General features: G+C 27.4%; 2 protein-coding genes across 2 annotated transcripts; both read left to right on the top strand.

The window, feature by feature from the left end:
- The first annotated feature begins 432 nt into the window (after window positions 1-432).
- LOC112591564 (bleomycin hydrolase-like) lies at window positions 433-3,653 on the top strand. Its single transcript, XM_025335408.1, has 6 exons — window positions 433-712; window positions 1,416-1,582; window positions 1,663-1,815; window positions 1,975-2,067; window positions 2,549-2,681; window positions 3,625-3,653. The coding sequence occupies exons 1-6, from the start codon at window positions 433-435 to the stop codon at window positions 3,651-3,653; spliced, it is 855 nt and encodes a 284-aa protein (XP_025191193.1).
- Window position 3,654: 1 nt separating this feature from the next.
- On the top strand, window positions 3,655-4,789 carry LOC112591563 (bleomycin hydrolase-like). Its single transcript, XM_025335407.1, has 4 exons — window positions 3,655-3,873; window positions 3,947-4,176; window positions 4,248-4,368; window positions 4,565-4,789. Exons 1-4 carry the CDS (start codon window positions 3,655-3,657, stop codon window positions 4,787-4,789), a joined length of 795 nt encoding a protein of 264 aa, XP_025191192.1.
- Window positions 4,790-23,557: the final 18,768 nt, after the last annotated feature.

Below are 23,557 nucleotides of genomic sequence, written 5' to 3'. Positions count from 1 at the left end.
TATATATATATATACCCTTGTACTAATTATTAATGATCGAGCAACGTTGGTGGGTTCACAAAATTAAATACGATACATAGGTCACACCCCCTGTCATACCATATGGATTGTTTACATGTGCTGTGCACGCGTGTGTGTGCCATATAAATATGTACGTGTGTTTGTATTTATTGAATTAAGTAGTGAGTATAAATTATATCGAGGCATGTATAAAAAATATCGATTTAATCTGCGTGTTAAAAAAATTAGGCCCCACACAATGTATATTAATTATATTATTTATTCGTCATTTGTACTTACTACAACAATATTATTATAATATGTGACCATGTGAGGTATCCATGAAAACTAATAAATTTATCGTTTACAAACAACAATATTACGGTAGGTATATTATTATAACATTCAAATACTGTACCGAAGTATTTTATCATGGCGTACAAACGAGTGCGTAGTACCATATTTTGTAAAATTACGAATTTCATATTAACTAAAATCAAAAAACAGCGAAAAATAACTTTAATGCAGTTGAAACGAATGTTGTGCTTGAAGTTCGGTAATAATTTCTTTTGCAAACAGAATCATATGTACATACTATTGAATGTCATGGAATATTTGTTGTACACAAAGAAACTGTCCATAAGTAATGGTCCTAAAGAACAAAATTGTATGGAAACAGAAGCTACAGTTAATAACAGTGAAAAAATATACAGTGAGTTTAATGAGTTTATCATAGTATTTTTCATACGGAAATATATATCATGTAGATTATATATATAATAATCTATACATAAATACCACTTGAATTTATTATGTTCAAATAAAAAGTTCAATAATATAATACTATATATTATAATATGTCAGTAATCGTTATAAAAAATTAATTATCATTAATGCTTATAAGTTAAATTCTTAGCATTCTAATTTGAGTATACAATATTACTATATATACCTACTTCTTTGCATAACCTTAAAAAACCTTAAAAAAATAATGATTATAATTTTTTAAATAAAGTTACACTAAACAATATATTTTAGTATTTATATATTTCCCACAACACATTCTTTAAAATAATTTTTTTTTTATATTTTTGATTCGATTTGAATATTTAATATATATTATATACATTGACTATTGTAAAATGATTATAAAACAAAAGTAATGAACACATGTGCAAAATACATTTTATGTATTAGAGTAAAATTTATTTTTTATTATCATACTATGCAGTTTGTGTTCTCTAGAAAAAAGACTAAAACTCTTGAATTTCAATACATTCAAAAGTCAATAGTCATATGTATAGATAAAATGACTATTATATTAATACATGCAATAATAAATAAAAATAAAAATAGTAAATACTATACTTTTTTAACACATTTATTAATATAAATATGTTTAACATATTGAAAAGATCTTGTTACAAACGAATTGTTGTCAAAATTCAAAGATGCCTTTTTTTCAAATTCATCGAATATTTTGGCTCAAAATACGTGCACTGTATATAACCCACTTCAAATTGCATTATCTAGAAATAGAATTCAAGACCAAATAATTTCTAATCATTATTTTTCTACGAGAGTAATTAACTAAAAACGTATAAAATGGCAGTTAGTAATACAATAATAAAGTACAACATTATTTATATTTATTTAAATTAGATAAAAATTTGCGGCAATCCGATAGGAGATCAAAGATATTCCGGCCGATGTTGGATTTTTGCCTGTTTGAACGTAATACGAGTTCCATTTATGAAACATTATAATTTTACACATTTTGAATTCAGCCAAGCTCACATGTTTTTCTGGGATAAGGTACCTAATTTTAATACAAATTATTCTAATAAATCGTGCGAGTTCCCGATTAAGTTAGCAATTCGAAATTATGTTTTCGGATTAAAAAAAAGTTTAAATATAAAAACGGATTTTTAAATTCATATTATTTAAAAATTAAAATATATACATATTTTTCAGATTGAGCGATGCAACCATTTTTTGAACGCTATAGTATCAACAGCAAAAAATGGTGAGTTTTTAGACTCCAGAGTAGTTATGCATCTACTAAAAGTGAGTAAAAAAATTTTAAAATCTATCGTAAAATAACGCCTTGTCAAACTATACAAAAAAAGAAAGATATTTATATTAATTTTTGCATTTAATATACCTTTAATATCAAATAATATTTTATTTTTAAAAAGTATTTATCTATTAATTTCTACAGTTAAAAGTATAAAACGAAATAATTAACAAGTAGATATACGCTTTGTTTTCATAATATAATAAATTACAAAATTCAAAAATAACAATTTTTAAAGAGTTTTATACATGCAATTTTACAAATTTTATTTACTTACCGTGCAAAATACCTTTTTTTAGCAATTAATTTCTAATAAAAATGTATTTATGACATTATCTTTCATATATAAAACAATATTATTTTTAAAAACTAATAATAATTCCACAATTAAGTTTAGTATATTTTTCCATAAAAACCATGAATATACACACTTATGATATAATTATAACAACATCTATGGTTTTTTGATAGAACCCGATTGAAGACGGTGGCTATTGGAATATGGCAGTCAATATTATCAAAAAGTATGGTCTCATGCCAAAACTTAGTTTTCCAGAAAGTTATAGTAGCGAAAATAGTGAAGAGCTTAATTGCATTTTGAATAGTAAAGCAAGTTAAAAAAAAAATTTAATATTTAATAAAGTATTAAATGATTAAAATAACAATGACAGTCATAAACATGTAACTGTTAAAAGGTAACCCACTGAATATATTATTTTATTGAACGTAACTAATATTTATAACTATTAGTAATATAATAATATAGTATATCATACTCAATATTGCTTAAAAGTTCAAATGTAATGAAAATTAATAATGATTTTTGTTATTTTATTAAGACATGCAGCTTTTTTTTTTATTCACAATATGATTTTTAAAATATCTGTAGGTACTGATTAAAAAAAAAAAAAATTTACCACAAACCTAAATTCACATAAAATATATGCAATATGTATGTACATGCGATGTGTCTGTGATAATTTATAAGTCTATTACAATAATATATTATATTATACCTAATTTATAATAATAATTGATTATTTTATAGTATATTATGTGACGTTTTTGGCAAACATAAGTTTAATTTACCGTTTAATATAAAATAAATTACTAATAGAAATATTAAAACATTTTTAAATATTCTTAAAAATAAAGTCTTTGCTCAGAATTATCAATGAATTCAAATTGAACACATCTATAATATTTAATATAGATAAACATAACTCAAAACCTATTATGTAACTAGAGCTACTTCTCTGATTTTTTCAACTTGTTATTTGTGTTTCTTTGATTTCAATGATTTACTGTGTTTTAGATCGTTAGAATTATTTTTTAATTTGTATTATAACCAAGTTATATTGGAAGGGTAAACTGGGCCCAGCATATTATATTATATTTTGATATTTCACATTTATAAAGTAATATTTTTATATGGTTTACGAAAATTAAAGGAACGGCTCTGTATTTACCATAAATCATAAAATTATAAAACATAAAAAAGTAATACATTCGCTACTAAATTATTAAGTAAGTGTTTTGCATTATAGCTCCGAGAATTCGCCATTGTTTTACATGATATGGTGACCAACAACGATACGAATAGTAATATTTCTGATCAAATTGAAAAGGATATGTGTATAGTGTTCAGAATCGTTGGAGTATGTTTGGGCATTCCAAAACAGACCTTTAAGTGGAACTATCGCTCAAATTCTAATGAATCTATATTTTATGATAAAATTACGCCGCTTGAGTTCTACAACATAATGGTCAAGCCGATTTTTCATCTCGAAGACAAAGTAATTATTATTTACATCTCACAAAATAAGTATTTAAATGTATAACTTGCAAAAATCTCTTTTTCTGTCAAAGGTCTCTTTGATATCTGACCCAAGAGCTGGTAATGAATTCGGTCGATTATACACGGTGGATTGGGTTGGGAACGTTATAGAAGGCTCTAAAATCGCGTGTAACAATCAACCTATTGAAGTACTGTTAGAAGCGTGCAAGCAATCGATCGCCATACTTGATGAGCCGGTTTGGTACAGTTGTGCAGTGGAGCAAAGATTTTCAAACGAACTTGGGTTCGAAGACTTAAAAATGTATGCTGTATCTACTATGAATTTCTGTTATATGAAATATGCTGAGTAATTACTGTTATAATATTATTTAGACATAACATAGAATCAATATTTGGTACCGATACATCAATTCCAATGACCAAAAGTGAACGAATTTTATACCACGATTCATATCCAATGCACGCAATGGTATTGACTGGATTCCACGAAGAAGTAAAAATATATACATCAATATAATTTTTTTTTTTTAAATACATTTTATATACTAAGTGCTAAAAAAAAAAACATGAAATAAAATTGCAATATTAAACGTCAACATTATGTATATTATAAAATACAATATAATACAATAATAATAATAATAACAAATATAATACTATATAATACAATGGACAACTCTATATTTCAGAACAATGAAGTTACACGGTGGTGTGTTGAAAATTCTTGGGGTAAACATAGCAATATGAACACGAATGGATATTTAGTGATGACCACTGAATGGTTTAAAGAATATGTTTTTGAAGTTATTGTTGACAAGAAATTACTGCCAAAAAATGTTTTAGATGTATTTAATCAAGAGCCAATAATATTACCAGTTTGGGATATACTTGGATCTCATTTATTAGTGAACTAATATCACTGTTTAAACAAGCCCAATTTTAATCAGTTTGTACTTCAATTAATATTCATTGATCATTGTATTTCTATTATTGTATTGAATTATAACTTAATAAATTATTAAATGAAATACAAATAAACGTTGTTTTTTATACTACATGTAAATGCTATTCAACTAAAAGCACTTATTTATTTATTTATTTATTTTTTATTGATTTTATTTTAAGCTAGACAACTAAGGATATTAACTGTTGATAGGAACAGTAGGTTTTTTTGTGTAGGGTAGTTTGTAAGGTTTATTTCGTGTGTGTGCATGTGCGCCATAGATTTATAAGTATTTATTATTTATTTAATAATAAATAATTATTTTCGTAAAACTGTGTTTTTTCATTTTTAATAATTTTAATAATAAATGTTAGTACGTAAAAGTCAGTTAATCATTAAAAAATTTATAATATATTTATTAAGTATTAAATCACACAAAAACCGTTATGACATATTTACATATAACATTAAATATTATCATTGAACAGTAATAAAAAAAAAAAATCAAACCTAATACTATATATTTTTTTTTATCAGACTACAGACATAGGCTATGTGGTATATATTTAAATATAGTTATCTAAATCCTTCTTCTCTTATATATGAGGTCATTCAAGTCTCTTGCGATAATTATAAATATAGCGTAAAGATACAAAATGCATTCTGTAATATAAGATATAATGTAATGAATAAATACGTATGAAAAAATAGATTATTATTTGGAAAAATTAACAGACAAGTATAATTATTATTATTTTATTATTTTACCAATATAATTCTAACGAACAATGTATAATTTATGTATCATAATAATAATATAATATTATGCGTAAAGAATAGGTTTATTAATATTTAGTAGGTGTTTCAATTCAATGTAATAATTAAATACATTTTTAATTTTCCTAAAATGTAGGAAGGGTCGAGAACATAATTTACTAAGTAATATCTTGTAGCTTCTCTGGAATACAAATTAAAACTCCATAAAATAAATAATATAACTGCAAATGCAGTAAGTATACCAATATATATAGTATAAAATAGGCATGATTAAAATAAATGGTCAACCAGACCAATTGAAACTATTTTTTTTCTTTAGGGACGACTAAAACTTGGTGCCGCGTGAACGACACCGTTAATAAGGCCAAACGTGCATGCGTATATAATAATATAAAAATGAGTACAGATCAAATGAATCACCAGCACCCTCAATTATGTTTTATTATCGCCCCCTCCGGGTCGTTGTTTTTCTCATTGTATTCTAATTAAGATTTTATTATAAGGCCTGGATATTCCAGCACCGTGAGTACATACATGCACCCTATATTTTATTATATGCATGTCACGAGATTCGAGTTTAAGAATGAGAGAAACTACGAATATTGCTATTCAAAAGCTGAGCGTATTTTTATATATCGTAATTTGTAGGCACTATTTTTACTTATATATGGTATTATACGCATTCTGAGAAACAGAGCCATTGGTAACGTTACTGTAAATCATTATGTACCCGGATTGTTAAAACTGCTATTATAGAATACATCACTTAATCTTGGTGTATATATTATACATATAGTAGGTTACCTATATTGGTTTTTTTTTTATGGAAATCTGGGTGGTCTTGGACCACGGTACTTATAAGAAGTAACGAAATCACAAAAGGCTTAGTTACAATATAATATGGGTTTTATTTATCTATTTATATGTATAAGGGTAACACTTTAAATAAAAAATTAAAGTAAAATAAAAAAAAAAAATAAACACAAGTTCAGGAAGTAAAGACTCAATTATAAACAAATAAAAAAATAACAAAAATAATATTGATAAATTATTAACTTAAACACCATATTATATTTTATTATTATTGTGTAAGTAATGTATATGTTAGAATTAAGTTTGGGTTCCCTACATCTATCTCCAAGAGATCAAAGAAGATATTTACTTAAAAAATGATAAGGTTAGGTTACCAACCAATGACCAATCAATATCAAAAATGATAAATTAATTTATCAACAACATTAAAAAAAAAGCTGGAATAAATAGTTAGTTTTTCGGAAAATAAATACATTTTGATTATAGTAAAAACTTACTAAAATAAAAAATAAAATATTATCCATATTTAAATAAGTATAAGTATTTATTTAAAAAATAAATATACACAATAAAAATGAATTAAATATATTAATATATTTATTTTAATTTATTCACTATAAAAATAATAATACTTGGTTTTAAGACATGAAAATTATAACTTCAGTCTCAATCATTGTACTAGCAAACAAATAAATAAGAAATTTGTAATATTGATTTTTTTTCTAAATATTATTTTATATTTTCTTAACGTAAATTCAAATATAAATACATCTGACTTATTTGGATTATGGATAATAATAATTTAACGTTATTATTTCCAATATCATAGAATTTAGACATATTATATTTCCAACTTATCAATCAATCAAAGCATGTGATAATCATTAAAAAATTAATAGTTGTACATATTTAATATAACTTGGCTTCCGTGACCAAAACACCAAGTTACATATTAAAATATTATGTACACTACAGAAAAAATATGACATAGTAGATTTATGATTATACATAAAGTAGTCAATGATAGTTATTATAAAATACATTTACATGAAGATACTATGAATGTGATCAATTAGTTACACACCAATATAGCATGGGACGCAATAAACGCAGGGAAGAATATATTTTAGGTGTTCTATAATTTCTATACTAAATTCCTGATTAACGAATAAAAAACTAAAAATATATGCATTTTCTCTGTGAAAATAGAAAATATTATAATTTTGTTCTCAAAATTTAATTTATTGAAATTGTTTTTTTTTGTTTAGATATGTATTAATTCCCATTTTTCCTTATTTATATACGTTGAATGTTATGCGACTAGATCGACTGCTCCACTGAGGCATCGCGTTCAGAAATTAGCTACAACTAATTTTTATCTGATAATATATTTAAAGTGATCAACAATAAATAAATTTGACCCACCTGTTAAAACTGTTCATAAACTTTAAAATATGTTCATTTACTAAGCAAATTAAATAGCCTGCCTTTCAAAAAAAAAATAAAAATAAAAATAATTGCCCAAGATTGCTGCAAGACTACATAAGAAAACCGACGTTTCTTCATACCTAATTATGTTGATATTAAAAACTGTTTTTATATCGTATTGCTTTTTAAAAATCGATTCTGCGCTGAGTACCTAGTTTCGTCATTTTTGGTCGTTTGTTACGTATTTAATGGACAATAAACAATAAATTTAAATTTGAAATTTTGAAATAATGAGAAAAAATAAAATTATCTTATAAAAAAATGTACAAGTAATATTGTCTACAAATGGTTTGAATTCGAAAAGAATCATGTAATACGAACAGTGTCGTACATGAACGGAAGAAATGATTAAAATGTTCTTTGTATATAATTACACGACAACTGTAGAATTAATATTAAACAGATATACTTTTTTTGAGAGCTTTCTCCAGAAATAACTTTCGTTTGTGCAGTTCCGGTCGCGCGTTGTCTTCGCCTGTCCGTAAGCACTCGACAATATAATACAGCTGTCGCGTAATAGGTGACAGAAAGCGCCGGCCACGTCATGTGCTTACATAATATACACTGTATAAACTTTCCGTCTGAAAACGCCCACGGTAGCATCTATCTATACAATAATAATAACAGTAATATAATAATACAGTAACCGTATTGTGGCGGGAGACACGTAGGCACCAATGCGAAAGACTGAATCAGCGGACTCGACCAGCCGAGAAACGATTTCCGGGATCGAATATCGTATATAAAGGTAGTAATAGGTAGGTAGGTACTTAAACCTACAATACCCGTGTATACCAATAACCACGAAGGATCGGGAGGGAGCTGCAGACACGCGCGTTATATGAGTGCTCGGAACGGGTTGAGGTGGACGAAAAAATACAATGACATCAGTGTATAATAATATTTTATATACGCGGACAAATAAACAATTCGATATTACACGTTGTTGTGCACCGGGCAATATTTCGGGAATCAGCGTGATCGCGTCTGTGTACCGCGGGGGTCGTGACGCAAAGAAAGTACACCGGCGATTACGATCGAGCTCCCGCTGCAGTTTTTTTACTTATTTTTGTTTTTTTTTTTTTTTTTGTGTGTTTTTTGTTTCATTTCTTTACGTTTGTCAATAAACCACGACAATACGTCCAACCATCCGTGTACAGCACGCCACTGACGGTCTATTATTATTATTACTATTATTATTTATTTCTTTTTTATGTGATATTATCTCCGTCTACACAATTATAATAATATAAACTCGACATTAATTTTTTTTTCTCATCAAAATCTCTTGAAAAAAAAAAATGAAATAAAGAACCAACCAACAATAAAGACGAATAAACATTTATATAAACGTTACATAATAATAAAACACGCACACACCCTTTACACTCTTCACACCTTGTCCCATATGATGTTATTCGCCGTCTTCCGCCGCTGCCGCGGCATACGGTTTTGTTTTGTATGTTATGTGCGCGCGCCTATATTATAATATGCAGTCGAGACTCAAAATCGATCCGACGAGAAGATAATGATCGTTGACGACCATTCTTCGGTAGTAAAAACACACCGTTAAAAAATGTCCCATTGCTTTGATTTTACCGCCAAAAATCGCGTTGTCAACTTCACAACAGATGACGATAAAATATCCTTGGATCCTAGTCGTCTTTACTCCAAGGTGACAAATAGTAACAACATTTGAATTTTGTCGACATGTTTTCTTTGACATAATTGCGCTGATTGTATTTGCATGTTCGATGTTCCCATTTGTTTTTATTACAATCTGTAAAAAAATAATAAGTGTTTCGTGTTTCGATTTTTGTAAGAAAAAAATATCAATTAATGTAAGACTGACACGAAAAAAACGCATTTTATAATACAATCTGTTTAAAAAAATGTACCATAGACGAATAAGTGTGTAATTTACATCGGCGAATTAATAATTTTACGTATAGATACTAGATAGCTATATTAATTATCCATTTAGACATAATATCTGTAATGTATATAATACAGAACGTATTAATTTATAAACTTGATAAAACCAAAGCATATAATATATATATATATAAAGTATACGCATGTGTGCTATAGGTAATGCGAAAAACACATCTGTTATGACTTCATAAAGTTTAAAACTTAGAAAACATAATGATTTGATTAAAAACGAAAATCGAAATTTTTTAAATAAACTGATTGTGTATTTGCATTTTGAATTTATGATAATATACCCACTAGTCACTAGTCCATGGCATTGATTTAATTGTATTTCATAAAAGAAATTATAATAGTTATTTTTTAGTATAGGTGCATTCAATATTACCGAAATTAAATGTCTCATAACAAACTATAAATAATCATAAAATACTGTTATACGTAGATGTGTGAAGAAATTGTTTTACCACTAGTTACCTATTGAGAATTGAAGATCAAACAAATCGCAGATAATGAAATCAAAATATATTGTAATAAATAAAAATAATTCATTAAAACGTCGTAACTCACATAGTTCTTATTTTCATATGCTATTTCGTAACACACTAACACGTACCTACCTACTATTGTTGTTAATGAATACGCCCAAAAGAACAAACAATATATTATAATAGGTATATGTATACTAAAATAATAATAATAATAATAATAATAATAATAATAATAATGTGTCTTAAACAACTTAATTACTCATTGTAGTCTAAATAAATAGTTCGTAAATGTCTTATATAGCTATATCATAAGTTAAAATTATATGCATTAATAGTGTTGCTTTATAAAAAAATAATAAAGGTGTTAAATAAATGAATTTTAAGTATTACATGTATCCAATTATAATATCCTGATTAAATGTACCAATGCATAATAAATAAAATAAGTAATTTTACGAATTAATATATATATATAATTATTATGTCTCATATATATTACATGTATAATATTGCATATAGTGATATTCATTAGACAATCTGACATTCAGATTAATACAATTTTAATTTTTAATTCTGTAAGAAAAAACAACAATTCAGTAAATAAATAGATGTTAAGACGTTAAATTGAACTATAATATTATAATATATGCGTAAATAACAGTAATAAAAATGAATTCAAAAAAACTGGCTAATCAATTGGTCAACTATAACTAGGATAGATCACCATACTTAAATAACATTTCTACACTAAATATTAATGACTTAATGATTTGTATTCCGTTCTTTCAATAAGTTATTGATAAATTCTCAGTAAAAACAAAAACCACTCGCAGTGTAGCATTTATATAATATAACTTTAGAAACATTAAATACAAGTATAATTTGATGTGGACGGAAGACGTCATAATGGAATGAAGTTCATATTAACACTTTTTAACTATTTTGCTAGATGAACTAAACAGTTCATAGATGTAAATATGAATTATTGCGAATTTCGTTATTCGCGCGATGCTATATTTTACTAAAATTGTCGTATAATATTTTTAAAATTTTACAAAGAACGCAACTTGACGAATTTCCGTTAAAAATTGTTTCTAGATTAATTTTTACATGAGATTGATTTTGATTTAGATTGTCGAACGAGATTTAATCATTGAACAAAATAATAACTTAACAATGAAACCCCGTGGACACATACATAATATACGTGTGTATATAGTCCAATTGAAAAATACTTACATTTTTTATTTTTTGTCATTGTTATTAGCCCAATTGGAAACAACGAATTGGAAATAATATACTCTGCGAGTATAATACACCGTTTTATCAAGTTAAGTAATAAAATATCGAATAAAAACATAGATACATCATGTTCGCGCGTGAGAACATCAAACGACAACAATAAAATGATTTATTTTAATTTAAAAGCTGACGAACGTAGTGAACCATTTAATCCACTAATCCCACGTGCACTTAGATATTTTGAAAAGCACAAAATCCCTAAATTGATTAACAGATTTATTGTACAAAAATAACAATAAGATTATTATTTGTATAACATAGTGATTGGCTCTGCAGACAGTAATACAACAGTATACAACAATTCATGTAATAAATATGTACCTGACCTACCTATACCTATCATATCTATTCTGTGCCTTACTATGTAAACGCCGCTGAAGAACTTCAAATATAGTAGAAACTTGATTAACCATCACTTTCTGTCATCGTCAAAAAACAAAACAGCGAATGTGGTAAACTCGTTGCGATGCTTAAAACACTAATTGGTGTCGCCGTGACTATCAAGCATATAAAAATAGTTAAGAATATCTAACATATTATGTGATAAATGTGATAAACGTGACGTGGACGATCACACTTTTAATTTAATTTAATCAGTGACTGACGAGTAGCCTGTGTATGTATTGTACTATTTTTTATTATTATTTATATGAAAATAAACAAGTTTTAAAATATGTATTATATATATGTATGTATACGTTTATTTCAAAATTTATGTTATCCGCCTATTAGTAATCCGTCAAGGCTCCGGTCCTATAGCTGATGGTTAATCTAGTTTCTATTGTATAATAACAAAATTTGTGCCTACATAAGATAAACATTGTACGAGTCTTATATTTTCCACGATAATAAATTATAAACATTCTATCTTCAATCGTCAAAATTGACTACCATAGAAAATATCAACATAAATACTCGTATTATACTCGAACAGGGTGTTGTAAAATATTTGTGTATATTGGTATTTAAATATACAAATTATTAAATAAGTATTTTAAATACTATTTATTAACAAGTATTTTAGTGTATTCCAAAAAAATATTTCATTGTAAAGAATGCTTTTCTTCAAATCGTTTTTTTTTACTGATTTAAATTTAAAACATTTGAAATTTCTGTAAAACTACATCAAATTTTTAACTATTTATATATTGTTTCACTACAAAGTAACTGAACGACTGATACTAATTTTGAAATGATGTAGCAAACATTCATATATGATTCAAATTTCAAATGATACAACTGGTATAATAATACATAGTAATTTAAATTTATCTTAAATTATAAAATGTAATTGTATTGATAATTATTTTAAATTTGAATATACTAATAGTAAGTTAATTAATAATATATTTCTAACTACTATTTCATAAATAATTTAAACTTCATTATCGAAAGCTTTAAATAAAACTTAATTATTATTTAAAATCAGGAAATGTATGATAAAAAAAAAGAAGCATACTTGAGTTAAAATGATTAATTAGTTGATAAAAAATAACATTACAATTTGTTTCAAATACTTTTATAAAATTACTTTAATAATACTTAAACACATTATAAAATAATTGTTAGGGTAGTATTTTAAATTTAATTTTTGAGAGCATATTTTTAAACACTTTTATAATAATCGAATGCTTTTTAAAGTATTTTTTATTACGCCGATAATATAATATTTTATAGTACCTATCGTACAGTCTATGAATTAAATTTTTGTTGGACTAGACGATCAGACGCCCAAGTGCAAGTATAATACATGAAAACAAATAATATTCGGGCCAGAATACACATACTATTTTTGTCCGGGTGCTACGCGATAAAAAAAAAAAAAAAAAATACAATATTATAAAATGTATAACAGTATAATAACAATCAATTGCATACAATGACGTTATTGTTTTAACGTGCACGCGTAAAAAAAAACCTAACAGTACGCTCGTTTTCGGTGTAATTTCCACTACACGGTTAGGGGTCGGAGCACTTAGCGTTTTCTAAATAATTAGTCGAGAGGTGTTCCGTCGTCAACCGTCGTCGTCGCCACCACCGCCGCTGTCGTTTTTATATCGTAATAATTATTATTTTATTGTGCATATGCGGGTGTTTATCATTTACAGCCGCAATACACAATGCAAAATTAACACACGATTATATATTTTATTTCGACAACTAATAGGTCTACTGTTGCTGTTGCTAATTTCTATCGGCACGCGCCGCATTTTTAATCTATAATCACCTCGTGCATATACAATGTGTACAGGTAAACGCACATTCTGTGGTGAAGTTTAATATACATTTATTAATGTCATTGAAAACCGAATAATATCTAAACGTCGAGTCGCACCTTTACAATCATACGCATAATTACTACGTTTATCTATACTTGAATAAACGGTCTACATTGATGATACAATAATTAACATGAATTTAGGTAAAAATTATATAATTTCAAAATCTAGTAAAAATGTACTGAGTGGAAATAAAAGTTGACACAGAAATAATTGAAAAATCAGCACCAACTCTTTTTGTTATTTCACGCATTATAAATTTACTATGATATTATCAATTTGTTAACAAAAATCCCTATGTAAAAATCATATAATTATTTCAAATTTTATATTTTACTGATTATCGAATTACTAAGCACTAAACGGACTATACGTATTTTCAAGACCATATGCGCGTAACGCATAAGTAATAAGAAAGCAATTGGTAAGCGATAGACAACACATGTCATTGTCATATTCCATTTTAAAAAATGGCAATAGATATAAAATGTGTAGACCATTATTCTAATATCTATGTTATAGTAAACACTGTATAAAATATTTTATTTTCCTATATCTACTATGTGTAATATTAATATTGCAAAAGTGAAGGGTACATTTTGGTCATTAACTACGATTGATTAATGATGGGGCCGTGGGGTAAATCGACAAAACTCATCATAAAAAAAAAAAAAAAAACTGTTCAGTATTTCGGTCACATTATACCGTTTTGAATGTATACCAATTTTTGTTATTTCCGAAAAAGTATTACGTGTACTAGTCCGGTGTTTCGGTGGCACGTGTGCCGAATGATTATATATGGTATGTATACAAAAATTAAATGTCTTTATATAGAGAACGGATTGCCTTATTTGGAAATGGTCGAAACTAAAAAAATAACTCTTGCCCTCGTCAACGGAATCTAATAGTATTAAGGTAGCTCTACGTTTTCGGTCGTTTATTGTATTACTTGTTGGCGTTGATCAAACGAAATTTAGATAGTCGTACAACGAGACGCGACACGATGACTTAGTGTCCTATCTTAGTAATTATAAATTAGTCGGTGTGTGGCATTTTCTGTGCGCCCTGCTACGTGTGTGGCACGCATACCCCAACGCCAAATGTGCAATTCAGGTACGTTGGTGTACATTTGCAGTAGGTATTTGCAAAAATGTAAACGTGAAGCAAATAATTTTGTTGATTAATTCGCCATCGATCAGTAAGACGAGTCAACGTTTTACTAACAAGTTAATATAAACAACCGTAATAAGTATGTTATATCGATTTAATTATAAATACATGTAATATACTATAGTACATAGACAAAGGTAACATTTGTATAAATCAGTAAATGTATTACATGGAGTGAAAAAAATGCACGGACATATATGCCGAACAAATTTTATGACAAATCTGAACACTTAATTACACTTTGCTCATTGCAAAGGTAGGTAATGAGCTTTATAACTACTGCTATATACCTAGTTAAAAATTAATTATTTATAAAATTATCCATTATATCCATTGTAATAGTTTAGATTTTCCAGTTAATTTAAATATTAATAATACGATAAGTTAAAATCGTGAATCATAATTATACATATCTTTAGTTATTACTAAACTAATTATATATATTTTTTTTTTGTTCTATCGCGCAATGATTTTAAATTTAAATAAACAAATAACTATATTTTTGATTTAATAACTTAGTTGATATACCTAAATTTGTGATTACTTAAACCTAATAAAACCTAAATAAACATCGTTGGATTTTACACAAAAGACACTACCAAAGTTCAAAATTTATAAACATGACTCCGCGACACTGTTATAACTTATAGGTTATATGAGTAAACTTAAAAAACTTGACAATACGAGTCCACTTATTGACTTATTATTATAATATTATACTCGTGTAACATTATTCAATTCGTAAATAACGAGATACAATTTTCCACGGAATTTCAAGTTATTCTTTAAAATTTAATATTATTAATTGATTGAATAAACTATTTTAAATACGTATTTTTGATTTTAAATGGAAGTGCGCTTAAAATGTATCTTACATAAAGATGTATCTTAAGCAAGTTGTAAGTTTAAGCTTCATTCAATAATATAAGCAATAGATTTAAGTAAATATTTCAGTGATTTATTTATTTGTTGTTTTTGTTTGTGGAGTTCTTGTGAAACCAGTAAATGGAGCTTAATCACAAAATGGTGATAAAAGCCTTAATCGAATTCACTCCAAGCAATTTAAATTATTTGAACATTATTTTACTACAATTTATTCTTTAAATAACTCTAAATATTTCTATATTAATTATGTTTTAACTCAATTACTGAAGTTATTATTATTTATAATATGTAATTTAATTTGTTACCATTGGATATAATATACAAGAAATCTCAATTTTAGTATTTAGATAATATCTAATATCTATTTTATTTTAATTGCATCTTAAATATAAACTCTATAATAAACATAATTGTTTATAATTTTTAATTTTGTACAAATATATAATAGTTTATTTTAAAAGTATTTATTGATTTTAATAAGGCATAGATATAAAATTTGAATTATTAGGTATATTAATTTATATAAACCCCCCCCCCCCCCCCCCAATCAATAATTATATGCTTTTAATATATCTATTAAACTAATAAAGACAAAATAAAAATATTAGCTTACGAATGTCTATAAATCAGTGTCTAATTATAATTATAAAATTTCTTTTCGATAATTTCAGATTATATAACAACTTGTTTAATTAACTAGGCGAAAAAATGATTTTTATTTTTAAAGAGTTCTATAATTCAATTATTTTCCAACAATATACTCGTATATCATTAATATGAAAAAGTGTTTTGTAACATTAACTGCGTATCCACATTATTCGCGTTTAAATCAACAATGGAATTCACATATTATATTATTCTATGTATTTCAGGCAGACCACATAGGATTTTTAACGGTGATTAACGTTGATGTTTATCTGTAGGTTTACGCGCGACTGTTTTTTTGAGATACTTATGATAGAAAAATAATTTTCCCAAGACTCTAATAGAGTAACAAGCCTATAAAATACAATAAAACTTAAAAAATCTTTTCTAAATCTTTCAAGTTTCAGCTGGACGTTCTTTGAAAAAAATCCTATTGAACCTTTTATATTTTTAATTACTACGAAAATATAAATTTACATATTATTTTTAATATATTTTTATATTTTTAATAAAATACATGCTCATACACATGTCTTTATCATAAAAAAAAAAAATCGAGGAAATTAGTCTGCTGTATAGTGAAATGTTTCAAGTTGTTATGGTTAATAGTTAATAAATTATTACAAAATAACATAAATTGTTTATTCAAAAATCTTTTTTGTATATAAATATTAAATTACATTAAAATTTGCTTTTCAAATGCTCATCAAAAATTAATGTATCTTACGCTATTTATTTTTTAATTTCATAAATAATATATTATTAAAAACATATTATGATCTAAGAGTAACTTTATATCTGTTTAAAAAAAACTTTCACTTGCAAAAAGTGTACTAAACGTAAACTTAAAAAAAAAACTTAATGCTAAAAATTACAAGAGATTTTTACTTTTTACTGCTTCCTCTTCCGACTAGCCAAAAACTCCTAATAGATACAATTTTATACCATAAACCAACCTTGAATTAAAGATTGAAGCTCTTTTTACCGCTCCTAAAAGTGATTCCAAACACACAAAAAATACAAATCATTTAAAATCAATACAGTCATCGTTCCATTAAGAATCTATAGAATTATAATACATAATTTTTTTTTCTTAAATGCCTAACAAATCTATTAGCAAAAATTTTCAAATTATAAACCGCACCAATCTGATCGAAAAATCTATTTTAAATAAAAATAAAACAAAAATAGCCACTCTTTGGTTGAGCCTATTGATTCGAAGTCTTGGACATATGATTAGGCCCTTTTACGCGATTTTATTTTACCTAAAATAATTTACATTATTTGTGAAAATTATGGTCTTTGGACACGTGTGGTTCCTTAGTATTAACTTAAGTCCATATAAATTGTTATAGACAAAAATCGAGGAATATATTATGTTATAGTTACAAAGAGTGTCTAAAATGCTTTTTAGGTTATAATTTCACGGCTAGATAAATAAAAATAAAAAACGTGCATATTTATTGTTACGAAATGGCTTACTGGAACTGACGTCTGGATAAGAATGATCGGTGAAGCGCACACGCGCACGCGTATATACCTATATCATGTTTATGTGTATGTATGTAAGAACAGGTGTGATGGCGTGTGCCGTACCCTCATAAAGTTATGATAATGAAGTCCGACTATTGTTGTTATTTTGCAGTGGACGTAAAAAAAAAAAAAATAATAATAATTATAATGATAATAATAAATAAATAATAATAGTAGGTATACAAATAAAATAAATGATTATCATGTGGCGCGAACTGCTTGCTGTATTATATTATACAGTTTGTTCGACTAAATAATATTATCGTCGTTATACAGGGCACGAACCGTACGTTTAATTGTCATTCCATTATTGACCCGCGCGTTCATGAATATCAATAGGACGACATAAAAAAATAAAAACCGACGTGCCCTCAAGGACTTCCGAGAAACCAACTTCACCAGCTCGCTGTCAATGATCCAATTTGTGTTTCGTTATTCTTTTTCACGATTTTTTATCAAACAATTACTAATATTAGTTTTGTTACTCCATTTAACGTGGATACCTATCATTTTCCGGGTTAACCAATGGATAGTATATTATAACTTCTCACACTACTAAAAAGTCCATCCGCAGTCTTGCACCTGGTCATTTAATTTTTGTTTTTTCTTAATTTTTATTGTTTTACAAGATTGACATCTTTGCAAATACCTAGCACTACAAGCGTTGCTGATTCGCATATGATTTTCTAGACTATAACAACGGCTCGATCATATGATCAAATTAAATTTCTAATTCTCTTTAGATTCCTATAGATATCTTAGTTTTTATTATTATTTACAAAAATTAAAGATATCAGATTTTGAGAAATAATATGAGTATTATTCAATGAAACTAAAGCAAATGAACGCACCCCCTCTTCATCCCCCGATAAATACCTACGAAACTCTTAAATAAATTAAAATTGAATATGTGACTTTATAGTCATAAAAAGATAGAACAGATAATTAATCGAGTGGATGTAATAAAATATATGTATAATTTTCATTGGAATTAGTTTTTACACATTGAATTGAATACAACTACGTTAAATTGTCTTACACACAAATCAGTTATAGCAATTAAAGTATACTTAAGCTCTTCTGCTGTAATTTAAAAATCTGCGAATACCATAGCAAGCACGTGGGTTGGCTATTTTTCTCTCGTATAAGTATACACGATGAAGATATCCGGTTAAAACTTATAAACTTATAATAATCAGTACTTATTATAATTATTACTACCAACAACATCAATCTCACGCCTCACTAAGAACTAATTATAACTTACGTAGTATCGGAATGATAGATATTGAAAAAAATGTTATATGGTAAAAGTCGATATCAGCATTATACCAAAAAGTTAGGTTATCATACATGACAATTCATGCTTGGCTTGAATAATTTTTTCTTCAACAACAAAAAATAAAAATTATATTTAAATTTTTTAGTAGTAATATTATATATTATAGCTTTGGCCTTTTATAATATCAAATGTTTCCATATCTGAGATAAGACAGGTCCGTATAATAGCGTAACCAGAAATTTTTCAAGTCACCCGCTCGCCATGAACCATTCTTTGTTTGATGTACCAAACGTTACAAAACTTTTTTCAGATTTGTGTTATACTTATTGTGACCATAATTATATTTCTTCAAACCGGGATACCTTAATAAAGAAAACCATATAATTTTTGTAAAATAACAATTTTTTTTATTGGAAAAAACATTTATTATGTATTTAAAAAACGACAACAGAAAAACGCAGCTAATATATTAACCATAATAATAATGTAATAATAGATTCAAGCCCGGATTAATGGGGGCCAGGAGAGCACGGTCCCAGGGTCCATTGATTTTGGGGGCCCATCTTTATCTCCAATATAAATACATATTTTTAATGCATTTAAAAAGATTAAAGAAAAATTATTTTATAGTGGGTACTGTAGATAATTAATAATTATGAAATAAAAATGTTCTTAATTTTATATTACGAAAAATTACTAAATGATAAAAAATATTAAATTGTTACTCTAATAATAATTGATAGCATATAAGTGATAATAATTGTTATTAAATATTCTTGATCTATTCGCATGAGATGCTTTTATATAATAAAAATAATTGTTCGGCCAAAAGAGCATTTTCCAAGTTAACAAAATAAAAAATAAATAAAGAACAAGCCAGATTAAGAAAAAAATAACATCATTAATGATAATATATATATATTCAGAAAATTATATTTTACAATTGATTGATTTCACAAAATCTATACCTATAACAATCTATAAATTTCAAAAAATACACTGTTTATATATATATAATATGTGTACAATAAATCATAACATAATATTATAATTTATATAGCCTTACATATATTTCTTTTGTGCTGACAAAATTATTATATACAATAATAATATACAGTTTTTAAAATATAGTGATACAACTTTTTTTAAGTTTAAATTTAAAGAGATCCCACTAAGTTTATGGTGTCCTAGGGCCCAATCGATCCTTAATTCGTACTTGAATAGAGTATAATAGTCATTTTTATCTATGGACTATCATGGGCGCCCATAGGTAACATTTTAGGGGGGGTCAAAATAAAATTCCTTTTTTGTGCAATACTGTCATTCTTAAAATCATAATTATCAGAAGGAACATATGGTTTTGTTAGTAATTTATATTTAAGTTCATCTGATAAATTTGATTTATTAATATAAAGTCCTAAATCTGGATATGACTCACAATCATTTGGCGTATAATTAATTGTTGATGTAGGTACCGTATTTATTGACGTAGAACATTCCGGGTTTGAATTTACTTGAGCAGAAACACTTGTCGATGTGTGTGGCTCAAGCACAGCAGATGCATTATCTTCATCAGATTTTTTTTTTATTAAAAACGATCGAATATCCATAGTAAAAATTGAATTTAAAAAATAATAATCACTAATGACACTCAGCAGTCAGCACTAAATATAATGTCACACAGAAATTGGACAACTAAAATGCAGTTAATGTTGTCTGATAAAATATTTGTAGTACCTATATTGTGATCTTTATTCTTTATGGATTTACCACAAATTATCTGCGATAAATCATAAATAATTTTACATATAGGTATACCTACCTATACGAACTACAGACTACGACCTATCTATGATGTTAATATACGATAACAATGAGTATATTTTTATACTTATTTCATATCTTAAAAGTGATTTCAACAAATAATTTTCCTCGGTAATAAGGTATAATATATAATATAATATTGTGGTAATATTTATTCAGCTACAAGTTCATAAAATTTTTTTCCAGGGGGGGGCAAGTGCCCTGTCTTGCCCCCCCCCCAATGGGCGCCCATGTGGACTATGGGTTTTAGTGTTTTACACTATATAATATACTAATATACACGAAGGTATACGTATACAGTATAAATTTATGATTGTGATTTGTGATCAATAAATACCTACCAAAAGTCAAATTTTTTTAAAGCGAGACGTTTTTAGGTTCTTTGGAGACAGCGAGACTGTCCCGCAAAACGGGACGTATGTTCACGATGGTCATACTCGTAATTTTCGTTAAATCGCGTTATTCGTCGATAATTGTTTTTATTACATACGCCGCGGTTGTGCCACTGGGTGTCCGTATCAAACATCACAACTGCAGCTTACAGTCCTCAAAAACTGATCAAAATATAATCGACTCATATAATATTATACATTAAATATTTTAAAAACATAGCGATCACTCTCTTCTCCCTCCCCCCCCTTCAATCAATTAATATCCTCAAGAATTTACCCAACAATGGGTTATTATTATAATATCGTGTTGTAATAACAACTGCCGGAGAGGTGTGGCGGGTAGTGAAAACGGGTCGTGCACTCACGCGCTGTCGTATCTCGGACGACTGCGGGCTAGGAGTCTGGCGGACGGCTGCCTACAGCAGCAGCAACAGCAGCCAGCAAGACACGCGACGCGGCGGCGACGGCGGCGTCCCCAAAGTCTCGCGGTTCCGCGCGTCGCAATCGCACGACGTCGCCGCCGCCGTCCGCACAGGTGAAAACTCAGCTGCTCCGACGGCGGCGGCGGCGGCGGCGCAGGTATAATGCCGACGATGCGGGCGCGTCAGGTATAAATATTATTATTATTATTTTTACGTCGTTTCAGCGCGTGTACGGCGCGAGTAGCACGTGACATACCGCCCTCATCATCGCCACCGCCGCCGCGTACGTAACTACTACCGACCGGCTTGTGTCACTGAATTATTATTAATATTATTATTACTATTGCTGTTGTCGTTGTACGTAGGTACCTCCTATAATATTATTATTATTATTATTGTTATGTAGCGCGCCCGTCCTGGGACCACCACAGAGCGACGACGGCCGCCGCCACATTAGAACACGACGAGCGCCGTTGACAGCCGCCGCGCGCGATGTAATATTTTACAATTTCCTCGTCGTATGATAGTGAATACATAATATAAATATCGTTTTAAATTTATTAACAATATTTCCCTCTGCAACGACCACCACCACCACCACCATCGGCAGTGTTCATTATATATTCGTATAATGTCTACTGTGTACGATTAATATAGGTATAATGTGTATAATGTTATCAACACTGAAAACTTGGTGGATGCCCGACGGGTAATTTTTGTTTTGTGGCAAAAATGTTAAAAGATTAAAACCTACAGAATACGTGAATAAATAATAATGAATAAACAAGTATACTTACCGAGATTTCAAGAGAATTTCACTACATTCTGCACATTTTTGTTCAAACTTTTTTACTCGACTCTTTCTTAGGACATTTGTAATTGTACCTCTACAATTCACCTCCAAACCGACACTCAAAATTAATTAAAGAATCCCCGGTATACACGTCGTAAATATTATACTAAAATGATTTATTATATTATAGACCATTGCACAGCTAGTAATCACTGGTTAAGTTAAAAAAAAATAAATACTAAAAATGTTGCTAAACGTGGCTATATAATATTAGATAGACAATTAGGCGCCAAAAATATGTTACTATCCGTAACATTACGTTGGTTCTTCGAGTAAGTTAATATTAAATTGTTAAACTGTTTTAATTATAATATGATAGCTATGAGAAAAAAAAAACAGAATAAGCCAAAGATTCACATTTTATCAATAGATGACTTAGACTTGACGTCTGATAGTGATAGCTGGTATTTGGTAGAATATTTTTCATGCGTAGGTACACTGTGCAGGAATGAATATTTTTTAACAATTGCATGTTTGAATACTATTTAAGGTATATTTCAGTCTAATAAATAATTTCACAACATTTAATACAATAAAAAAATAATTTAAATAATAATTTTAATTAATGTTAATTATAATTGTAGTTATAGCTTATAAAGTAAAATATAATATGATTGCTACCATCTGAAATATAATTTTTTTTTTTTTTTA

Source organism: Melanaphis sacchari, unplaced genomic scaffold (assembly GCF_002803265.2).
Source record: "Melanaphis sacchari strain LSU unplaced genomic scaffold, SCAv2.0 Contig13_pilon_pilon, whole genome shotgun sequence".
NCBI classification, from domain to species: Eukaryota; Metazoa; Arthropoda; class Insecta; order Hemiptera; family Aphididae; genus Melanaphis; species Melanaphis sacchari.
This window is presented reverse-complemented; position numbering and strand designations above follow the sequence as displayed.

Excerpts from the sequence above, each read along its gene's own strand:
- LOC112591564 (XM_025335408.1), top strand. The coding sequence starts at position 433 with ATGGCGTACAAACGAGTGCGTAGTACCATATTTTGTAAAATTACGAAT. Across the intron at positions 713-1,415 it reads TAACAGTGAAAAAATATACA|ATCTTGTTACAAACGAATTG; the intron begins GTGAGTTTAATG and ends CATATTGAAAAG. Across the intron at positions 1,583-1,662 it reads ATCATTATTTTTCTACGAGA|ATAAAAATTTGCGGCAATCC; the intron begins GTAATTAACTAA and ends TATTTAAATTAG.
- LOC112591563 (XM_025335407.1), top strand. The coding sequence starts at position 3,655 with ATGGTGACCAACAACGATACGAATAGTAATATTTCTGATCAAATTGAA. Across the intron at positions 3,874-3,946 it reads TTTTTCATCTCGAAGACAAA|GTCTCTTTGATATCTGACCC; the intron begins GTAATTATTATT and ends TTTCTGTCAAAG. Across the intron at positions 4,369-4,564 it reads TGACTGGATTCCACGAAGAA|AACAATGAAGTTACACGGTG; the intron begins GTAAAAATATAT and ends TCTATATTTCAG.